Source organism: Salmo salar, chromosome ssa16 (assembly GCF_905237065.1).
Source record: "Salmo salar chromosome ssa16, Ssal_v3.1, whole genome shotgun sequence".
NCBI lineage: Eukaryota > Metazoa > Chordata > Actinopteri > Salmoniformes > Salmonidae > Salmo > Salmo salar.
The window spans coordinates 25,534,632-25,556,997 of NC_059457.1; the positions used below are offsets into that span (position 1 = coordinate 25,534,632).

The 22,366-nt window shown below is 43.4% G+C and overlaps 1 protein-coding gene across 1 annotated transcript in view; it reads right to left on the minus strand.

The window, feature by feature from the left end:
• The window catches only part of LOC106573451 (semaphorin-3ab), a 34,875-nt gene extending 17,641 nt beyond the window's left edge, over positions 1-17,234 (minus strand). The window contains exons 1-2 of the mRNA XM_014148512.2: positions 16,790-17,234; positions 16,426-16,662 (exon numbers count right to left, since the gene is read on the minus strand). Coding sequence (XP_014003987.1) covers positions 16,426-16,531 — 106 coding nt within the window. The 5' untranslated portion in view covers positions 16,532-16,662; positions 16,790-17,234. The remainder of the gene's footprint in view (positions 1-16,425; positions 16,663-16,789) is intronic.
• Positions 17,235-22,366: the final 5,132 nt, after the last annotated feature.

Below are 22,366 nucleotides of genomic sequence, written 5' to 3' on the forward strand. Positions count from 1 at the left end.
TGGTGATTCTCTGATCCACCTCTACGCAGACGACACCATTCTGTATACTTCTGGCCCCTCTTTGGACACTGTGTTAACTAACCTCCAGACGACCTTCAATGCCATACAACTCTCCTTCCGTGGCCTCCGACTGCTCTTAAACGCAGGTAAAACTAAATGCATGCTATTCAATCGATCACTGCCCACACCCGCTCGCCCGTCCAGCATCACTACTCTGGATGGCTCTGACTTAGAATACGTGGACATCTACAAATACCTGGGTGTCTGGTTAGACTGTAAACTCTCCTTCCAGACTCACATTAAGCATCTCCAATCCAAAATTAAATCTAGAATCGGCTTCCTATATCGCAACAAACCATCCTTCACTCATGCTGCCAAACATACCCCCGTAAAACTGACCATCCTACCGATCCTCGACTATGGTGATGTCATCTATAAAATAGCCTCCAACATTCCACTCAACAAACTGGATGCAGTCTATCACAGTGCCATCCGTTTTGTCACCAAAGCCCCATACACTACCCACCATTGCGACCTGTAAGCTCTCGTTGGTTGGCCCTCGCTTGATACTCGTCGCCAAACCCACTGGCTACAGGTTATCTACAAGTCTCTGCTAGGTAAAGCCCTGTATTATCTCAGCTCACTGGTCACCATAGCAGCACCCACTCGTAGCACGCGCTCCAGCAGGTATATCTCACTGGTCACCCCCAAAGCCAATTCCTCCTTTGGTCGTCTTTCCTTCCAGTTCTCTGCTGCCAATGACTGGAATGAACTGCAAAAATCTCTGAAACTGGAGACTCATATCTCCCTCACTAGCTTTAAGCACCAGCTGTCAGAGCAGCTGACAGATCACTGCACCTGTACATAGCCCATCTATAAACAGCACATCTACCTACCTACCTCAACCCCATACTGTATTTATTTATCTTGCTCCTTTGCACCCCAGTATCTCTACTTGCACATTCATCTTCTGCACATCTACCATTCCAGTGTTTAATTGCTATATTGTAATTACTTCGCCACCATGGCCTATTTATTGCCTTAACTTACCTCATTTGCACTCACTGTATATATACTTTTTGTTTTCTTTTGTTCTACTGTATTATTGACTGAATGTTTTGTTTATTCCATGTGTAACTCTGTGTTGTTGTATGTGTCAAACTGCTTTGCTTTATCTTGGCCAGGTCGCAGTTGTAAATGAGAGCTTGTTCTCAACTAGCCTACCTGGTTCAATAAAGGTGAAATAAAAAGAACAGATTAAATGTGTTCTAGGAACTTTCTTGCAATATCAGGTGAATGTTTTTTACAAACATTCTATAATTATCACCACGATTGGACAGTTTTTGTTTTATGAGAAAATTTGCAGTGACCTAATGAATAATCTGGGAAACAATTTTAGTTTTAGTCTTCCTGTAGGCTCTGGTGAACCATTTCAAACCACAACAACCATTAGGTCAGTGTCAACAAACAGCCCAGTATTGTACAATACAATATTTGAAACCTGAGGGGTGTTATTTTGACCGCCTTTCAAGATGAAACTGTAACCTTTACCTGCTGCCAAAATTGTTTTCTCACACCTAAACCTCTCTCACACTCCATCTCTAACACCTCACACACACACACACACACACACACACACACACACACACACACACACACACACACACACACACACACACACACACACACACACACACACACACACACACACACACACACACACACACACACACACACACACACACACACACACACACAAACACACACACACGTACCCACCTACGTATGCACACACCATTCCTTCTCACACTCTCTCCTCACCCAATGAACCCACCAACACCCATCGCCCACACCAGCTGACCACCCGTACATTTGTGTGTGGGAAGGAGAGAGGGAAAGAGAGAAGGGAGAAACAATATAAGGAAAAATATAAAATGATGGAGAGGTATTGTGAATCTTGTGAATAAGCGAAAGTCAGGAGGAGGGAGAGAGAGGGAGGGACAGGGAGAGAGGGCAAGGGACAGGGAGAGAGGGGAAGGGACAGGGAGAGAGTGAGGGACAGGGAGAGAGGGAAAGGGACAGGGAGAGAGGGGAAGAGACAGGGAGAGAGGGGAAGAGACAGGGAGAGAGGGGAAGAGACAGGGAGAGAGTGACGGACAGGGAGAGAGGGGAAGGGACAGGGTGAGTGTGTGTGTGAGATAAGTGGCAATAATGAAGTAACCACAGCGTAAAGTCTCTGAGGAACTGTTGAGATGAGTGTCTAACACCCTGTAATTCTGGGCGCCTTATTTCCTCCTCTCTCTCTCTCCCTCTCTCTCCCCACAGACCAATGTGGTTTGACGTAGGCAGTAGTGACATACTCCCTCCTCACTTATGGCTAGAAAGCTAGGTGGAATATCTGTTGGTTCAAGATCTGTGTCTCATCTTAGAAGCACATTTCTTCACACAGATGAACCACGAAAACCTAGCTACCATGTATTACCATTAGTCTCATCTATCAGAATACATAAGATGGTTGGACAGCTCTCCAGATGGTTGGACTCCTGAGTTTGCTAGAACAAGAGTATTTTCCCTGAAATGTTTTCGTCAAGTAGTGTTTTTCCTGAAATAGTGACAGCCATGTGTGAGTGTTCTCTGGAGAAACATTAGTAATGTTCATTACGGCCATGTGTTTAATATCACTATGTGTGGGTAGAGGTATAGCTCGCTAGACTAATGGGAATGTCCTGTTGACGTAGTCCAGGTCACACCACAGTCATACATTACACTGTTTATGTTTTCAGATTCTGTGTTACACCAACCAATAATCTACAACCAACATGAAACCTCTCTACAACCAATATACAACCCACCTGAAAGCCCTCTACAACCACTCTACAGCCAGTTGCTAGATTCGATTCTAAATGTGGGATTGGTAGTAGATGTATGGTAGTAGATGTATTACTATGTGTGATATTGAAAACTTTAGCTGATGATAGGTTTCAGAGTGCTATATGCTGAATCAACACCTTATTGTGCAGCTGGTTGTTAGCTGAAGGTGTATTGCTTTGTAATAAATTTAAACTTTTATTAGTGACTCAATTCTGATTGTCACAGGATATTTTTTTTTACATATTTGAATACTCAGGAAGTGTAATTTTCAGAAACTATTGAAACTTCAACTATTGGCAGGGCAGTATCTGTATCCTTCTCTCTCTCTCTCTCTCTCTCTCTCTCTCTCTCTCTCTGTCTCTCTTTCTGTCTCTGTCTCTGTCTCTGTCTCTGTCTCTGTCTCTCTGTTTCTCTGTCTCTCTCTCTGGGAATAAATAAATGTGTACATCATGAATGTTTCAGCAGGGAGAATGCCCCCTATCTGAAGTATGTTTATATGTCAGAACCCCTGAGAGGGAGGAGCGAGAGAGGAGAAGGGAAAGTACATGGGGGAGGAAAAGAGGAGAACTGGACAAAGTAAGAGAGAGAGAGATGGATATGCATGCAGTTTAAGAAAAATGCAATGTTAGGGAAAATGTGCAAAGGAAGTAGAAAGACGAGAGTGACAGAATAAGAGAGGGAGGGGGAGAGATAAAGAGAGAGGGGAGAGAGAGAGACCGCCTACTTCTAGTTAGAAACATATTCCCTCAAGTGCCCTTCATTCTGCTCTGTCACAAACACACACCACTTTTCATTGAAAGCACTCCTCTACTACACACACCCCAGCATTACCTCCCCCCACCCCCCCAAGTACGCACACACACACACACACACACACACACACACGCGCGCACACACACACACACACACACACACACACACACACACACACACACACACACACACACACACACACACACGCGCGCACACACACACACGCACACACACATGTATACACACGCACACACACACATATACACACACACACACCTGAACAAACAAAGATACAGCGGTGTGAGTTACTGTAATCCTAATGTATATGCTATCCACTGTGTGAAAAGTAAGCAGCTAATTGCATAGATCCCAGCCTGCTTGTCGTATAAACAGCGGCGTGTCAGACATGTAGAGAGCCAGTCCGGGAATCACCATTTTAACACACACCACACACAGCTCAGGTGAGTGGGTGTGTTTGTGTGGGACTAGCATCCATGGAAACCATTCACCAGAGTATAGTGAGATTATAAAAAATAAACAAGGACAACTGTTGACGTACAGACACACACATGCACGATTAAGCATATGTGGATCCACACATCAACTCTTATCTGTATCCTCCTGGTCAGAAACAACTCCTAGCCCTACTACTCAGTCGCGTTCTGCTTAGGGGCTCATTTGGAAAGACAGATGGACAGGTGGACAACAGGTGGCCAGACAGACAGACAGACAATTATATGGGAAGTGGGGTCACAAAATGTCAGCTGTTAACCTTTCCCTATCCCCACTCTTCATGTTTCCTCCTTTCCCACACTCTCCATTCAACTTTCCCCCTCTCTCAGATGCAATATGCTCCACCCTCCCCACTCTATTTTATTTCAATGCACTCTCCATGTCACCCCTCACCCAAACTATCTATTTTTATACTCTCTCTTTTCTCTCTTTCCATCTCTGCCTTTCCATTTTCCAGTCACTTCTCCTCATCCTTCTTTTCATCCTCCACCTTCCTCCCTCTCTGTCTCACACTCTCAGTTAAGACACAGCTTTATTTTATGTAAGACCTATATAAATTAATTATTTGAGCCTACATTCTCTCTTTCTCTCTCTCTCTAAGTCTATCTCTTTCTTTGTTTGTCTCTGGGTTGGAGGGCATAGGGAGAGTTAAGTGCTGCGATAGAAAATATCAGAAGACATCTAAGCAATAAAACATATGAGCCAGTATTGTATGGTATGGTGCCCTATATCTCAAGGCCTTGTTGTTATAGATCAGCTGACATCCACATGGCTGGCTGTGTGTGTCTGCTCGGTAACAGCAGACAAAGCATCTCCTGATCATGTCAACACAGAGACTCCAGGTTATATCTGTCTTGAGGGGTGGAGTATAGACAATGAACAGTGAAGTGTTCTAGATTGTTTTATTTAACTAGGTAAGTCAATTAAGAACAAATTATTATTTACAATGACGGCTTACACCGGCCAAAGCCTAACCCGGACGAGGCTGGGCCAATTGTGCACAGCCAGATGGGACTCCCAATCACGACCAGATGTGATACAGCCTGGAATCGAACCAGTGTCTGTAGTGATGCCTCTATCCCTGAGATGCAGTGCCTTAGTGCCTTAAAAACTGTAATATCTTACGTTTCACTGAGTCGTGGCTGAACGATGACACAGATAATATAGAGCTGGCAGGATTTTCCATGCACCGGCAGAACAGAGAAAAAGCTATTTGCCAAAGTCTTGAGGTATTGCTCGCCTGAGGTACCTTATGATAAGCTGTAGACCACACTACCTACCAAAAGAGTTCTCATCTATAATATTCGTAGCCGTCTATTTACCACCACAGACAAATGCTGGCATTAAGACTGCACTCAACCAACTCTATAAGGCCATGAGCAAACAAGAAAATGCTCATCCAGAACCGGCGCTCCTAGTGGCCTGGGATTTTAATGCAGGCAAACTTAAATCATTAATATTAGAATTTTACCAGCATGTCACATGTGCAACCAGAGGGAAAAAACTCTTGACCACCTTTACTCCACACACAGAGATGCATACAAAGCTCTCCCCCGCCCTCCATTTGGCAAATCTGAGCATCATTTTATCCTCCTGATTCCAAAAACTAAAGCTACCAGTGACTCGCTCAATATGGAAGTAGTCAGATGACGCAGATGCTACGCTACAGGACTGTTTTGCTAGCACAGACTGGAATATGTTCCGGGATTCATCCAATGGCATTGAGGAATATACCACCTCCGTCATCGGCTTCCTCAATAAGTGCATTGACGTCATCGTCCCCACAGTGACCGTATGTACATATCCCAACCAGAAGCCATGGGTTACAGGCAACATCTGCATCAAGCTAAAGGCTAGAGCTGCCGTTTTCAAGGAGCGGGCCAATAATCCAGACGCTGATAAGAAATCCCGCTATGCCCTCAGACGAACCATCAAACAAGCAAAGTGTCAACACAGGATTGTATCCTACTACACCGGCTTTGACGCTCGTCGGATGTGACAGAGCTTGAAAACTATTACGGACTACAAAGGGAAACCCAGATGCGCGCTGCCCAGTGATGCGAGCCTACCAGGAGCTAAATGCCTTTTATGCTGGCTTCGAGGCAAGCGACACTGAAGCATGCACGAGAGCACCAGCTGTTTTGGATGACTGGGTGATAACGCTCTCAGTAGCCGCTGTGAGCAAGACCTTTAAACAGGTCAACATTCACAAAGCCGAAGGGCCAGACGGATTACCAGGACGTGTACTCAAAGCATGCGTGGAACAAAGTCTTCACTGACATTTTCAACCTCAACTTACCGAGTCTGTAATACCTACATGTTTCAAGCAGACCACCATACTGTAGTCCCTGTGCCCAAGGAAGCAAAGGTAACATGCCTAATCGATTACCGCCCCGTAGCACTCACGTCAATAGCCATGAAGTGCTTTGAAAGGCTGGTCATGGCTCACTTCAGCAGCATCCACCCGGATACCCTAGACCCACTCCAATTTGCATACAAACAGATCCACAGATGACGCAATCTCAATCGCACTCCACACTGCCCTTTCCCACCTGGACAAAAGGAACACCTATGTGAGAATGCTGTTCATTGACTACAGTTCAGCATTCAACACCATAGTTCCCACAAAGCTCATCACTAAGCTCAGGACCCTGGGACTAAACACCTCCCTCTGCAACTGGATCCTGGACTTCCTGGCGGGCCGCCCCCAGGTGCTAAGTGTAGGCAACAACACGTCTGCCAAGCTGATCTTCAACACTGGGGCCCCTCAGGGGTGTGTACTTAGTCCCCTTCCGTACTACCTGTTCAGCCATGACTGCGTGGCAAAGTACAACTCCAACACCATCATTAAGTTTGCTGATGACACAACAGTTGTAGGCCTGATGACCGACAACGATGAGACAGCCTATAGGGAGGAGGCCCGAGAACTTGCCGTGTGGTGCCAGGACAACAACCTCCCCCGCAATGTTAGCAAGACAAAGGAGCTGATCGTGGACTACAGGAAAAGGCAGGATGAACAGGCCCCATTAACATCAATGGGGCTGTAGATGAGCGGGTCGAGAGTTTCAAGTTCCTTGGTGTCCACATCACCAATAAATTATTATGGTCCAAACACACCAAGACAGTCATGAGGGTGGCACGACAAAACCTTTCCCCCCCTCAGGAGACTGAAAAGATTTGGCATGGGTCCCCAGATCAAAAGTTCTACAGCTGCACCATCGAGAGCATCCTGACCGGTTGCATCACCGCCTGGTATGGAAACTGCTCGGCATCTGACCATAAGGCGCTACAGAGGGTAATGCGTACGGCCCAGTACATCACTGGGGCCAAGCTTCCTGCGATCCTGGACCTATATAATTGGCTGTGTCAGAGGAAGTTCCATCAAATTCTCAGAGACTCCAGTCACCCAAGTCTTAGACTGTTTTCTCTGCTACCACAAGGCAAACGGTACCGGAGCGCAAACGGTACCGGAGTCTTGGACCAAAATGCTCCTTAACAGCTTCTACCCCCAAGACATAAGACTGCTGAGCAATTAATCAAATGACCACCAGACTAGTTACATTGACCTGCCCCCATTTGTTTTGTACACTGCTGCTACTCGCTGTTTATTATCTATGCATAGTCACTTCACCCCTACCTACATGTACAAATTATCTCAACTAACCTGTAACCCCGTACACTGACTCAGTACCGGTACCCCCTGTATATAGCCTCGTTATTGTTATTTTATTGTGTTACTTTTTATTATTTTTTACTTAATTTATTTGGTAAATATTTTCTTAACTCTTCTTGAACTGTTGGTTAAGGGCTTGTAAGTAAGCATTTCAAGGTAAGGTCTACACTTATTGTATTCGGCGCATGTGACAAAATAAAGTTGGATTTGATTAGATTTTTTAATAGTAAGTTTATAATAGCATTAAGGCATCACAAAGGTTTGTGGTATATGGCCAATATACCTTGGCTAACGGCTGTTCCTGAGTTTGTAGCTAGTTGGTGCGCCAGAACATAATTAGCCTATTAGCAAATAGCCTACTAGCTGCCCAATTCAAAGCACTACACTACACATTTAACACATGGTTTGTGGGCTAATCAGTTAATTGACAATGACATATTAATTTGGATCTGATTACATTGTTAAAATCCCTTATGTCTTCATGAATAGGCCTACTTACTCTATTAAAATATATTAATCTTACCTTATTTTCTAATGCCAAACCAGTGTGTCCTGTTTGCAAATAAACTGTCACTGTGTGCAAATAATTAAATCTGAGATGTCATTATGAATATACAATAGACAATATCTCTCTCATAATCACTAAATGCCTAGGTTTACCTCCTCTGTACTCACATCCCACCATACCTTTGTCTGTACATTATACCTTGAAGCTATTTTATCGCCCCCAGAAACCTGCTCCTTTTTCTCTCTATTCTGGACGTCACAGACGACCAATTCTTATAGCTTTTAGCCGTACCCTCATACTTATTCTTCTCTGCTCCTCTGGGGATGTAGAGGTGAATCCAGGCCCTGCAGTGCCTGGCTCCACTCCTACTCCCCAGGCGCTCTCTTTTGATGACTTCTGTAACCGTAATAACCTTGGTTTCATGCATGTTAACATTAGAAGCCTCCTCCCTAAGTTTGTTTTATTCACTGCCTTAGCACACTCTGCCAACCCGGATGTCCTAGCTGTGTCTGAATCTTGGCTTAGGAAGTCCACCAAAAACTCTGAAATCTTCATCCCTAACTACAACGTTTTCAGACAAGATAGAACGACCAAAGGGGGCGGTGTTGCAATCTACTGCAGAGATAGCCTGCAGAGTTCTGTCCTGCTATCCAGGTCTGTACCCAAACAATTTGAACTTCTACTTTTAAAAATCCACCTCTCCAAAAACAAGTCTCTCACCGTTGCCGCCTGCTATAGACCCCCTCGGCCCCTAGTTGTGCTCTGGACACCATATGTGAACTGATTGCCCCCCATCTATCTTCAGAGCTCGTGCTACTAGGTGACCTAAACTGGGACATGCTTAACACCCCAGCCATCCTACAATCCAAGCTTGATGCCCTCAATCTCACACAAATTATTAATGAACCCACCAGGTACTACCCCAAAGCCGCAAACACTGGCACCCTCATAGATATCATCCTAACCAACGTGCCCTCTAAATACACCTCTGCTGTTTTCAACCAAGATCTCAGCGATCACTGCCTCATTGCCTGCACCCGTAATGGGTCAGCGGTCAAACGACCTCCACTCATCACTGTCAAACGCTCCCTGAAACATTTCAACGAGCAAGCCTTTCTAATCGACCTGGCCCTGGTATCCTGGAAGGATATTGACCTCATCCCGTCAGTAGAGGATGCCTGGTTATTTTTTTTAAATGCCTTCCTCTCCATCTTAAATAAGCATGCCCCTTTCAAGAAATTTAGAACCAGGAACAGATATAGCCCTTGGTTCTCCCCAGACCTGACTGCCCTTAACCAACACAAAAATATCCTGTGGCGTTCTGCATTAGCATCGAACTGCCCCCGCGATATGCAACTTTTTAGGGAAGTTAGAAACCAATACACACAGGCAGTTAGAAACGCCAAGGCTAGCTTTTTCAAACAGAAATTCGCTTCGTGCAACTCCAACTCTAAAAAGTTCTGGGACATTGTAAAGTCCATGGAGAATAAGAACACCTCCTCCCAACTGCCCACTGCACTGAGGATAGGAAACTCTGTCACCACCGATAAGCCCACTATAATTGAGAATTTCAATAAGCATTTTTCTACGGCTGGCCATGCTTTCCACCTAACTACCCTTACTGCATTCAACAGCACTGCACCCCCCACAGCTACTCGCCCAAGCCTCCCCCATTTCTCCTTCTCCCAAATCCATTCAGCTGATGTTCTGAAAGAGCTGCAAAATCTGGACCCCTACAAATCAGCTGGGCTTGACAATCTGGACCCTTTCTTTCTAAAATTATCTGCCGAAATTATTGCAACCCCTATTACTAGCCTGTTCAACCTCTCTTTCGTGTCGTCTGAGATTCCCATAGATTGGAAAGCAGCTGCTGTCATCCCCCCTCTTCAAAGGAGGTGACACTCTTGACCCAAATTGCTACAGACCTATATCCATCCTACCCTGCCTTTCTAAGGTCTTCGAAAGCCAAGTCAACAAACAGATTACCGACCATTTCGAATCCCACCGCACCCTCTCCGCTATGCAATCTGGTTTCAGAGCTGGTCATGGGTGCACCTCAGCCACGCTCAAGGTCCTAAACGACATCGTAACCGCCATCGATAAGAAACAATACTGTGCTGCCGTATTCATTGACCTGGCCAAAGCTTTTGACTCTGTTAATCACCACATCCTCATCGGCAGACTCAGTAGCCTTGGTTTCTCAAACGATTGCGTCGCCTGGTTCACCAACTACTTCTCTGACAGAGTTCAGTGTGTCAAATCGGAGGGCCTACTGTCTGGACCTCTGGCAGTCTCTATGGGGGTACCACAGGGTTCAATTCTTGGGCCAACTCTTTTCTCTGTATACATAAATGATGTCGCTCTTGCTGCTGGTGAATCTCTGATCCACCTCTACGCAGACGACACCATTCTGTACACTTCTGGCCCTTCTTTGGACACTGTGTTAACAACCCTCCAGACGAGCTTCAATGCCATTCAACTCTCCTTCCGTGGTCTCCAACTGCTCCTAAACACAAGTAAAACTAAATGCATGCTCTTCAACCGATCGCTGCCTGCACCTGCCCGCCTGTCCAGCATCACTACTCTGGACGGTTCTAACTTAGAATTTGTGGACAACTACAAATACCTAGGTGTCTGGTTAGACTGTAAACTCTCCTTCCAGACTCACATCAATCATCTCCAATCCAAAGTGAAATCTCGAATTGGCTTCCTATTTCGCAACAAAGCATCCTTCACTCATGCTGCCAAACATACCCTCGTAAAACTGACCATCCTACCAATCCTCGACTTCGGCGATGTCATTTACAAAATAGCTTCCAATACCCTACTCAACAAGCTGGATGCAGTCTATCACAGTGCCATCCGTTTTGTCACCAAAGCCCCATATACTACCCACCACTGCGACCTGTACGCTCTCGTTGGCTGGCCTTCGCTTCATAATCGTCGCCAAACACATTGGCTCCAGGTCATCTACAAGACCCTGCTAGGTAAAGTCCCCCCTTATCTCCGCTCACTGGTCACCTTAGCAGCACCCACCTGTAGCACGCGCTCCAGCAGGTATATCTCTCTGGTCACCCCTAAAGCCAACTCCTCCTTTGGTCGTCTCTCCTTCCAGTTCTCTGCTGCCAATGACTGGAACGAACTACAAAAATCTCTGAAACTGGAAACACTTATCTCCCTCACTAGCTTTAAGCACCAGCTGTCAGAGCAGCTCACAGATCACTGCACCTGTACATAGCCCATCTATAATTTAGCCCAAACTACTACCTCTTCCCCTACTGTATTTATTTATTTTATTTATTTTGCTCCTTTGCACCATATTATTTATATTTTATCTCTGAACTTTCTTCAAACTACAAATCTACCATTCCATTGTTTTTCTTGCTATACTTTATTTACTTTGCCACCATGGCATTTAAAAAAAAAAATGTTTTTGCCTTTACCTCCCTTATCTCACATCATTTGCTCACATTGTATATAGTCTTATTTTTTTTCTACTGCATCATTGATTGTATGTTGTTTTACTCCATGTGTAACTCTGTGTTTTTGTATGTTGTCGAACTGCTTTGCTTTATCTTGGCCAGGTCGCAATTGTAAATGAGAACTTGTTCTCAACTTGCCTACCTGGTTAAATAAAGGTGAAATAAATAAATAAATAAATAAATAAATAAAATACATGAATCTAAGCATAGTCATTTCAGAAGTTCATTTACCACCCCAGACATGAGGCCCGAGTCTGACGCAGAAATAAACTCTTTAAGGAGTGTATGGTGACAGTTTGGAGGAAATAGCTATATTGACAAATATATGGATAACATAATTGCATCTGTCGAACAGCTAAGCCTATACCTCTTATTTCTTAGTGATCCAACAAAACCCTCTTGCTAATTTGCCTACTCAACTTTCGCTGTCCATATTGATTTTAGAAATAGCGATCCAAAATCAAGTGGTGGCTGCATCTCAAATAATATTTTTTCTAATTTATCTAATTACATCCCATTCTCTTTATCATGGACATATTCCCACTAATATTGCAATTCATCTTCACATGCATGTTTTACACTTTTTATCAAGCTGTTGATGCTTATTTATATTTATGCCAAATCATTTGACCGCTGTAGGTTGAGATTCTTGTTTCCTAACTTTAAAGACCATATCCCCATCACATCCCACATTATGTTAATGAAGTCCCTGTGTGTGTAACTCAAATGTGTGTTTGGGTCTGAATTGGGAAGGTGTAAAACGTGTCAACGAGAGAAGGAAGGCAATCAATCTTATCGTATAGGCCTGAATTCTCTTCAGTTCACGACCGATCACTCCTCATGCCATGAAGGAGAAAATAATTCCAGCATTAAACTTTGATTCATTGATTGAATAAAACTATATCAATGTATTTGCATCATGACGCTCATGTGATGGAAAAGTAAAACCAATTCCGATTCAGATTCACTTTTGTCCTACAAGAGGAAATCATACCACTTCTAACACGTCACATAGGCCTAAACAACACTTATAGAAAACACAATAGGAAACAAACAATAGGAACAGTCAGACAGATACCTTTCCTACTCTCCTACCCCGCCACACCTGCCCACATGGGGAATTGTTCATAATAGTGATAGCCCCTGGGATGAATGTCCTCCATTTAATTGTCTGTTTTCTCCGACCTGATGGTCTGGGGTGGAGATCATGTGGTGTGCTTTGCGCTGTATAGTACGTTTGTTCAGTAGGTGAGGGGGATCCAATCAGTTCATTTAGATGTTTTTTATAGTAGGCCTATAGGCTCCTCCACTGATATTTAATAGCCTATACACTTTATTTTAATGCAAACCTTCAGAACATACATTGCAAAACTTGAAAGAACGTGCGATTCTGACGGTCAAGCAAAATGAGTAACACCTAGCTATTTTAAGATGAATGCACTAACTGTAAGTCGCTCTGGATAAGGGCCTCTGCTAAATGACTAAAATATAAATGTAAAATGTATCATCTGAAGAAGAAACAACGATACAATGTAGCCTAACAACATTGCTTGCAAACTACACTGATGTGAGATTAGTATCAATATAGAAGCACTGGTCCTCTTAAATTTTTATTCCAGCTTTCATATAATTAGGCATATCGTATGGTCTACTCTTCCCATAACAGTCACGTCAAGCATAGGGTTGCTATACAATTAAAATGTGAAAATAATATACCCTTGAGAAAGCTATAAAATAGCTCCCGACTACCATGAGATGTATAGATTGAATGTATTACATGAATGGTGACCACACCCCTTTCGAAAAATACATTTAAATCATGTTTTAATGCTCCATGTATTCAATGTATTCCATTTCAAATTTGGCTTTCAATGCTGCTTTACTTCCAGGCTATTATGACTCATCTTTCAGTTCATTTTTACATTTTAGTCATTTAGCAGACACTCTTATCCAGGGCGACTTACAGTAGTGAATACATACATTTCATGCATTTTTTATTTATTTGTATTTTTTTTTGTACTGGCCCCCCGTGGGAATTGAACCCACAACCCTGGCGTTGCACAAACCATGCTCTACCAACTGAGCCACAGGGAAGACTCCTTCTCTGTATGTTCCTAGTCACTGTCCACAACACCAGGCTTCACACAAGCATATGTCAGCATGTTATCTGTCTCTGTGGGATACTGATGGGTAAAGCATAGACAAATAAACATACTTATATATTAAACATTTGAAATTAACCTCCCTCATTCCATGCTCTGACTAAAAGTCTATTCAGACCCAAACAAACCAGTGGATAACATTACTACTAAGATGTACATGACCTCAGGAGGAGAGAGAGATGGATAGAGAAACATGGGAGAAAGGGGGCGGAAGAGAGAGTTTTAGTGTGTGTGTGTGTGTGTGTGTGTGTGTGTGTGTGTGTGTGTGTGTGTGTGTGTGTGTGTGTGTGTGTGTGTATTTGCGTGTGTCTTGGCTGTGGGTATCAAAGGGGTGGATAGGTCTGACAGAGACAGAGCTCCCTCACTGGCCATGAAACTAAAGTACCCTCTCTTTCACTCTCCTTCCCTCGCATTTCTTCTCCTTCAAACTCTCCTTTTGTCTTCCTCTATTTCCCAGACACTTAACAATATGCCTTCCACTTATCCTGGCTAGGACACATGTATGACATACTGTACAGCTAAGCTTTAGTTCCTATGTCCCTGCCACTGTACAGAAATCCATTAAAACCTCACCTCAGGCGACCAGTGATATTTCTCTACCCTGTCCCTCTGCTGCCCTGCAGTCTTATAGTCCTGCTGGCCTGCTGTTGTTACAGTTGGACCTGGTAGGATCATCTTAAGGTAAGGAGGCTACTGTTATACTTCCACCATGCTTCTCACCCCTTCGCTGACCCCCTGTCCTATTGCCCTCTGTTAGAGTTAAGGTTGTGTGTGTGTGTGTGTGTGTGTGTGTGTGTGTGTGTGTGTGTGTGTGTGTGTGTGTGTGTGTGTGTGTGTGTGTGTGTGTGTGTGTGTGTGTGTGTGTGTGTGTGTGTGTGTGTGTTTGTGTCTGTGTGTGTGTGTGTGTGTGTGCTGAGTGCCACCTGTAGGGGTCAGGGTTTCTACACGCCCCGGAACCTGTGGTTCACAGAGAAGTCCAACCACACACACACACACACACACACACTCAGAAGCCACATATACAGACACACACACACACACACCTCACATCTCACCCCACAAATGTTTAGCAATGTAAAGTAATTTAGCTTTTATCCACAGCAGCCTTTAAGCCTATAATCATAATTAAACAGTCAGTATGAATGGATCCATATCAGAGACTGACTTTCTACCCTGAGCTCTGTGCAGGTCTGTGCTGCTGTGTGTATGTGGCTCTGCAAAATTTTGCCATGTTGTGTTTGTGTAGTTCTGTGCAGTGCTGTAATAGAGAAATCCCAGAAGGAGTGTGATTTAGAGATGACTGATACATACACACACAGGTATCATTACCTACAGATGGCCAAAGTGCATGTGAGCGTGCATGCATGTGTGTTTGTACGTGTGTGTATGTGAGAGAGAGAGAGAGAGAGAGAGAGAGAGAGAGAGAGAGAGTGTGTATGCATGTATGTATGTATGTGTGTGTGTGTGTGTGTGTGTGTGTGTGTGTGTGTGTGTGTGTGTGTGTGTGTGTGTGTGTGTGTGTGTGTGCGTGTGCATGTGTATGCGTAATTATGGTGGTGCTGAGAGAGAAACGTCTCTGTTTGGGAGAGCCATCTGTTGAGACAGACTTACACCGTTCATCCATAATTACCATGCAGGGAACGACAGAGCGGAAAAACGACAACCACGAAAACAAGAGGGAGAGAAGGATAGATAGATGAGTGATACTTCACTTAAGCACTGGCAAGTCAGACTCTGGCATCTCTCTTTATTAACAAACTGACAACAATAGAGAGCTGGTAGTACTGTACACTCATGCACATAGCTGATTATGTGGATGCTCTGATAAAGTATTCTATGAAATAAGAGATCTTTCAGTTCCACCTGACTTATACCACACAGTGGAAAAGTATAACATATATTCCAGTGTATAGTTTCTAGAGGTGGATATCAGGGCAGATCTATGTAGAGCTGGGAGATACATAGACACATACATACATACATATGGTGCAGAGTGCATAGGCTATACATTAAATGTTTTATTCAATCCAATGATCATACCAAACATGCATCTCTCATTTTTAGGAAAAAAATGAAGTTTTTGCAACTAGATTATGGTTGTGCTCAAAATGTGCTTCATAAAGCCACTACTATACACTATCTAAAAGCAACCAAACAACACCACTGAAATAAGGGTTGCACTTTATCTTGACACACATATTACACATGAGTCCTGCTATTTTTCAACCTATAGCCTACATAGGTCTCAAATAGAAACAACAACATCATATCAATTCTGCTTCTGCTCTTTCTCAATACAAAAAGCCCCAGAAACCGTTGTCCCTGTCAGACATGCATGCAGACAAGTAAACATAGAGAGCAGTTGGTGAGAAGACAGTAAGCATAGAGGACTCTTCTTGTAGAGTAAGAGTAGAAAGAGGAAAGGAACATGGTACAGTAAATGTCAGAGTAAGGTGGACTGACCTTTGTAAGAGAGTTTTAGCCGGGGAACATTGCTCTTTTTCTGCTGGGCTCCAGAGAGAGCCACCACCCCACACAGCAGCACCACCGTGCCCCAGAGAGAGGCCATGATCCAAGGGAGAAAGATGCCAGACAGGTCCCTGAAGCACCAGTCCTCCAGAAGACAGTAATTCACAAAACCTTACCGGAATCTGTCCTAGGTTCAGGGGTTAGGGGTCAGGGGTTCCAGAGACACAGCACCTGCAAATGGAGCAGGGGTATGGGTCAGTGTCATAAAGGGCCAGCCTAAGGAAGTCAAACAGAACTGAGCCAAACTTAACTATCTGGGACTGAACTGAGCTAAACAGGAACCACACAGCAGACTCACATCACCCCAGTGTTGGAGGTCAGAGGCAGGAGGAGTCCCACCATACCGATCCCAGGGAGAGTGAGGGGAGCTGGGCTAGAGATCAGCCTTGACGTGGTTCTCTGCTCCAGCAGTTCTCCAGTGTTGACTCTCTGTATGGTTTTCTATTTTCTCTCTTCCAGCCTCCCCTCGCTTAAAGCTCTGTCTTAAGTTAGTGTAGAAAAACAGGTCCAGTATGTTCCAGTTCCTAATCCAATTAGTTTGGGAAACAGAGTCTGTACTGAGACACTCCTTCTGTAGTTCTCACAAATTCACTACTCAGATCCACTATATGTCCTCAATACAGCCCAGCTCAGCCTAGCCCTGTCCACACTGCACACTGCACACAGGGCAACTGAAAGCAGCTGAGGGAGCCAGCACAGCCAGAGGGGGGGAGGTGGGTAGAGCACGGGAAAGTGTGAGAGAGCGAGAGAGCTGCAAGAGTGAAAGAGAGAGGAGGGAGAGAGAAAGAGAGAGGGAAAGAAGGAGGGCAGAGTGAGTAAGTGAGGAGCAGGAAAGCATAGAGAATAGTAGAGAGGAGTGCTGTAATTGAATGCTGTAACAGAGAGGTTGTGACTGTTTATTTTCTACAATGAGCTCTACTGTTTTACCTCAGATTGCTCTATTCCTCTACGCTTGACCTCTGCTACTCTCCTTCTCCCAATGCTCGGTTCTACCTGGGGAGACCTACCCTATCTTGATATATCTTTGACAGCAGGATTCTATCAGTACCACTACCAGGACATTAGGTCACTGGTATAATGAATAGTAGACATGTCCTTTCCAGATCAGTCAACAGTCTCAATGCTCCACAATAACCATCTGAATGAGTCCCATACAGCCTCTACAGGCCTGGCTAGCTGGACACACCACTGTTACTGTATCACAGCCAAACACACAATTTACTGGTTAGCCTTGCAAAACAGGGCCAAGGACTTCACTGTCCTTGAAAGAGCGAGAGAGGTAGCTAATGCTATTGTAATAATGACAGATTGCTACGGTAGTTGCAGTGGGCTGTAGGCCAGAAGCTCGGAGAATGGACTCAGCATTAGATTACTGTCCTGTGAAAACATTACCATTAGAATAAAGCTCAGGCCTTATCTGGCTTTAATCAACCATTTATCCCTTAAAACATGTTTCAGATTAGGGGATACAAATATTTCTACTTATTTATGTTTTACTCTTTGTTGTGTATAGGATTTGTTTATTGACATTACAAAGCAGTACTGTCAATGGATAACATCATGGCATTATAGTGATATACAGCTCATTCGGAAACTATTCAGACCCCTTCCCTTTTTCCATATTTTGTTACTTTACAGCCTTATTCTAAAATGGATTAACCAATTTTTTTCCCTCATCAATCTACACACAATACTCCATAATGACAAGGTAGTAAATTCAATTGATTGGACATGATTTGGAATAGCACACACCTGTCTATATAAGGTCACACAGTTGACAGTGCATGTCAGAGCAAAAATCAATCCATGAGGTTGAAGGAATTGCCCATAGAGCTCCGAGACAGGATTGCGTTGAGGCACAGATCTGGGGAAGGGTACCAAAACATTTCTGCAGCATTGAAAGTCTCCAAGAACACGGGGGCCTCCATCATTCTTAAATGGAAGAAGTTTGGAACCACCAAGACTTCCTAGAACTGGCGGCACCGACCAAACTGAGCAATAGGGGGAGAAGGGCCTTGGTCAGGGAGGTAACCAAGAACCCAATGGTCACTCTGACAGAGCTCCAGAGCTCCTCTGTGGAGATGGGAGAAACTTCCAGAAGGACAACCATCTCTGCAATACTCACCAATCAGGCCTTTGTGGTTGAGTGGCCTGACGGAAGCCACTCCTCAGTAAAAGGCACATGACAGCCCACTTGGATTTAGCCAAAATGCACCTAAAGGACTCTCAGACCATGAGAAACAAAACTCTCTGGTCTGACGAAACCAAGATTGAACTCTTTGGCCTGAATGCCAAGCGTCACGTCCGGAGGAAACCTGGCACCATCATCCCTACAGTGAAGCATGGGGGTGGCAGCATCATGTTGTGGGGATGTTTTTCAGCGGCAGGGACTGTGAGACTTGTCAGGATCAAGGGAATGATGAACAGAGCAAAGTACAGAGAGATCCTTGATGAAAACCTGCTCCAGAGCGCTCAGGACCTCAGACTGGGGGCGAAGGTTCACCTTCCAACACGACAACAACCCTGAGCACACAGCCAAGACAACTCAGGAGTGGCTTCGGGACAATTCTTTGATTGTCCTTGAGTGGCCCAGCCCGAGCCCGGAATTCAAAACTCTCTGGAGAGTCCTGAAAATAGCTGTGCAGCGACGCTCCCCATACAACCTGACAGAGCTTTAGAGGATCTGCAGAGAAGAATGGGGGAAAGTCCACAAATACAGGTGGGCCAAGCTTGTAGCGTCATACGCAAGAAGACTCGAAGCTGTAATCGCTGCCAAAGGTGTTTCAACAAAGTACTGAGGAAAGGTTCGGATTACATACATTACCAGTCAAAAGTTTGGACACACCTACTCATTGAAGGGTTTTCTTTATTTTTACTTGTTTCTACATTGTAGTATAATAGTGAAGACATCAAAGCTATGAAATAACACATATAGAATCATGTAGTAACCAAGAAATTGTTAAACAAATCAAATTGTGTTTTATATTTGAGATTCTTCAAAGTAGCCACTCTTTGCTTTGATGACAGCTTTGCACACTCTTGGCATTCTCTCAACCAGCTTCATGAGGTAGTCACCTGAATGCATTTCATTTAACGGGTGTGCCTTGTTAAAAGTTCATTTGGGGAATTAATTCAACTTTATCAATGTAGAAGCAACAGTCATTTTTCATACTTTGGACATCGTACTTTGATCTGGTTTCATCCAATTTCATGAAAAACATGATTTTGACTGTTCATGACCTTGAATGTGATCCATAGTATATCTTAAGGATGCGTGGCCTATTGGGGTGGCATGGCTTTCAGATAAGTGTTTTTGGCCTCTTTTGATATTAAATGTCATTCCTGTTCGTACACTGCAAATTGAAGCTCTCCTTCAGTATTTCTGTAGATTAAACATTTTACTACACAAATAATAACAAAGTGGTAACTACACCCAGCATTTAGATATACATAGTCACTTGAGGAAACCTCAATAAGCTACCAACATGTCAGTGCTCAAACTTTATTTGCTTGACAATACAACAGAACAAATTAAGCGGAATGACATTTACTCTCACGGGTAGTAAAAAAAATAACTAGATTAAAGCCATGCCCCTACTAAGCCACACTTCCAGTCTCCTAATCTGACCTGGTCGATCATAGCCAGTGGTGGAAAAATTACCCAATGATCACGCTTGAGTAAAAGTGAAGACATGTTAATAGAAAATGACTCAAGTAAAGGTGAAAGTCACCCAGTAAAATAATAAGTGAGTAAACGTTGAAAGTATATGGCTTTAAATATACTTAGGTATCAAAAGTAAATGTAATTGCTAAAATATACTTATGTATCAAAAGTAAAAGTATATATTATTTCACATTCCTTACATGAAGCAAAACAGACAACACAATTTGATTGTTATTTAAAGTTACGGACACCCAGGGGCACACTCCAACACTAATTTACAATCAAAGCATTTGTTTTTAGTCAGTCCACCAGATCAGAGGCAGTAGGGATGACCAGGGATGTTCTTTGAGAAGTGCATGAATAGGAACATTTTCCTGTCCTGATAAGTATTCGAAATGTAACGAGTACTTTTGGGTGTCAGGGAAAATGTATAGATTAAAGATAACATTATTTTCTTTAGGAATGTGGTAAAGTAAAAGTAAAATTTGTCGAAAATATAAATAGTAAAGTACAGATACCCAAAACAACTAATTAAGTATTTTTACTTAAGTACATTACACCACTGATCATTGCTCAATATCCCAACTAACATGTGATCTATCCACTATTTACCCTGCACTGGGTTGTTTTTAACCCAGCATTTTTTTATGTACAGTATATCTTCTAAATCTATGTACAATAATTATAAACACAGAGACACTAGAAAGAAGACAAAATCAAATAATGTTAAGCTAAATCCAATGAGAAACTTTTTGACTTGTGAAACCGGCTCTAGAGTCACTCTATAGGGTCAGCCGGTCCTGACATGTCTAATGTGTCCACATCTGTTCTGACCTGTCTCACACCTCTACTTCCCTTTCCATCTCTAAACCCTTCACCTGTCATTCCTCTATCTCTCCCTCCCTCAATCTCATCCTCCCTTCCCTCCATCAGCGGTTGTCAGTCTTTCTCTTCCACCTCTCGATCCCTATCCCCCCTCTTCACCCTTTTCACATTTCTCCCTGCAGCAGTTCTAAATCTGTTTCTCTCTCTTTATCTCTGCGAGGTCCCTCTCCCTACAGTCAGACATTTTAATGTATATTAATCATACTGAGATCACTTGGCAGGGCTTGCTATAATCTGCTGCCAATGCTTACTGTACTGTACATACAGTCAATCTGTAATGGTTAGTTAAAACTTTATTTTGACAAAAAATTGAAATATGAAGGTAAAAGTTCAAGCTGTTATAAATGTACTGTCACGACTTCCGCCGAAGTTGGTCCCTCTCTTTGTTTGGGCGGTGTTCGGCGGTCGTCGTCACTGGTTTTCTAGTTGCCACCGATCCACGTTTTCTTTTTCCATTTGTTTTGTCTTCATTGTACACACCTGATTTCCATTTCATAATTTTTGTTCCCTATTTAACCCTCTGGTTTCCTGCGTGTTTGTTCTGTGTTAAGCTGTGGTGTATATTTGTGAGCTGAGTTATTTTCCCTGCGTGGAATGTTTTGTTGTTTTGTTGAGTAAAGACCTTTATTACTCATTCTCGGTGTCCTGCGCCTGACTCCGTCCCACCTGCTGCACACTGACTCTTGACATGTACAAGTACTGGCATATCATTGGAGAGTTGCGTTGAGATGGTGATAAATTACTAAGTACCGTAACCCACTGCTGTGAAGTTTTTGTATTTGTGCTACCTAGAACCTAGAGTGTCACACAATGATAGATACAGTGAGAGAAACGTCTGACCTCTGTGATTGCCAACAAGGGTTTTGCCACCAAGTACTAAGTCATGTTTTGCAGAGGGGGTCAAATGCTTATTTCCCTCATTAAAATGCAAATCATTTTATAACATTTTTGACATGCGTTTTTCTGCATTTTTTTGTTGTTATTCTGTCTCTCACTGTTCAAATAAACCTACCATTAAAATTATAGACTGATCATTGCTTTGTCAGTGGGCAAACGTACAAAATCAGCAGGGGATCAAATACTTTTTTCCCTCACTGTATGTATGTTCTTGACAAATAATACATTTTCATAAATGCAGCATTGAACTCTAAATTACCCTGATATTACTTAAATTAAGGACCTTTAAGCCTACCAGGAAATGATTATGTGTTTGGTTGACTGCTTTGAAGTACCAGACATTTCTTTGTGGATTTCTCAGTTTCTCTTGTGAGTTCAGCGCAGGTCAAACGGTGCACTGTCTGGCTAGAGCCACATAATGTTTACTTT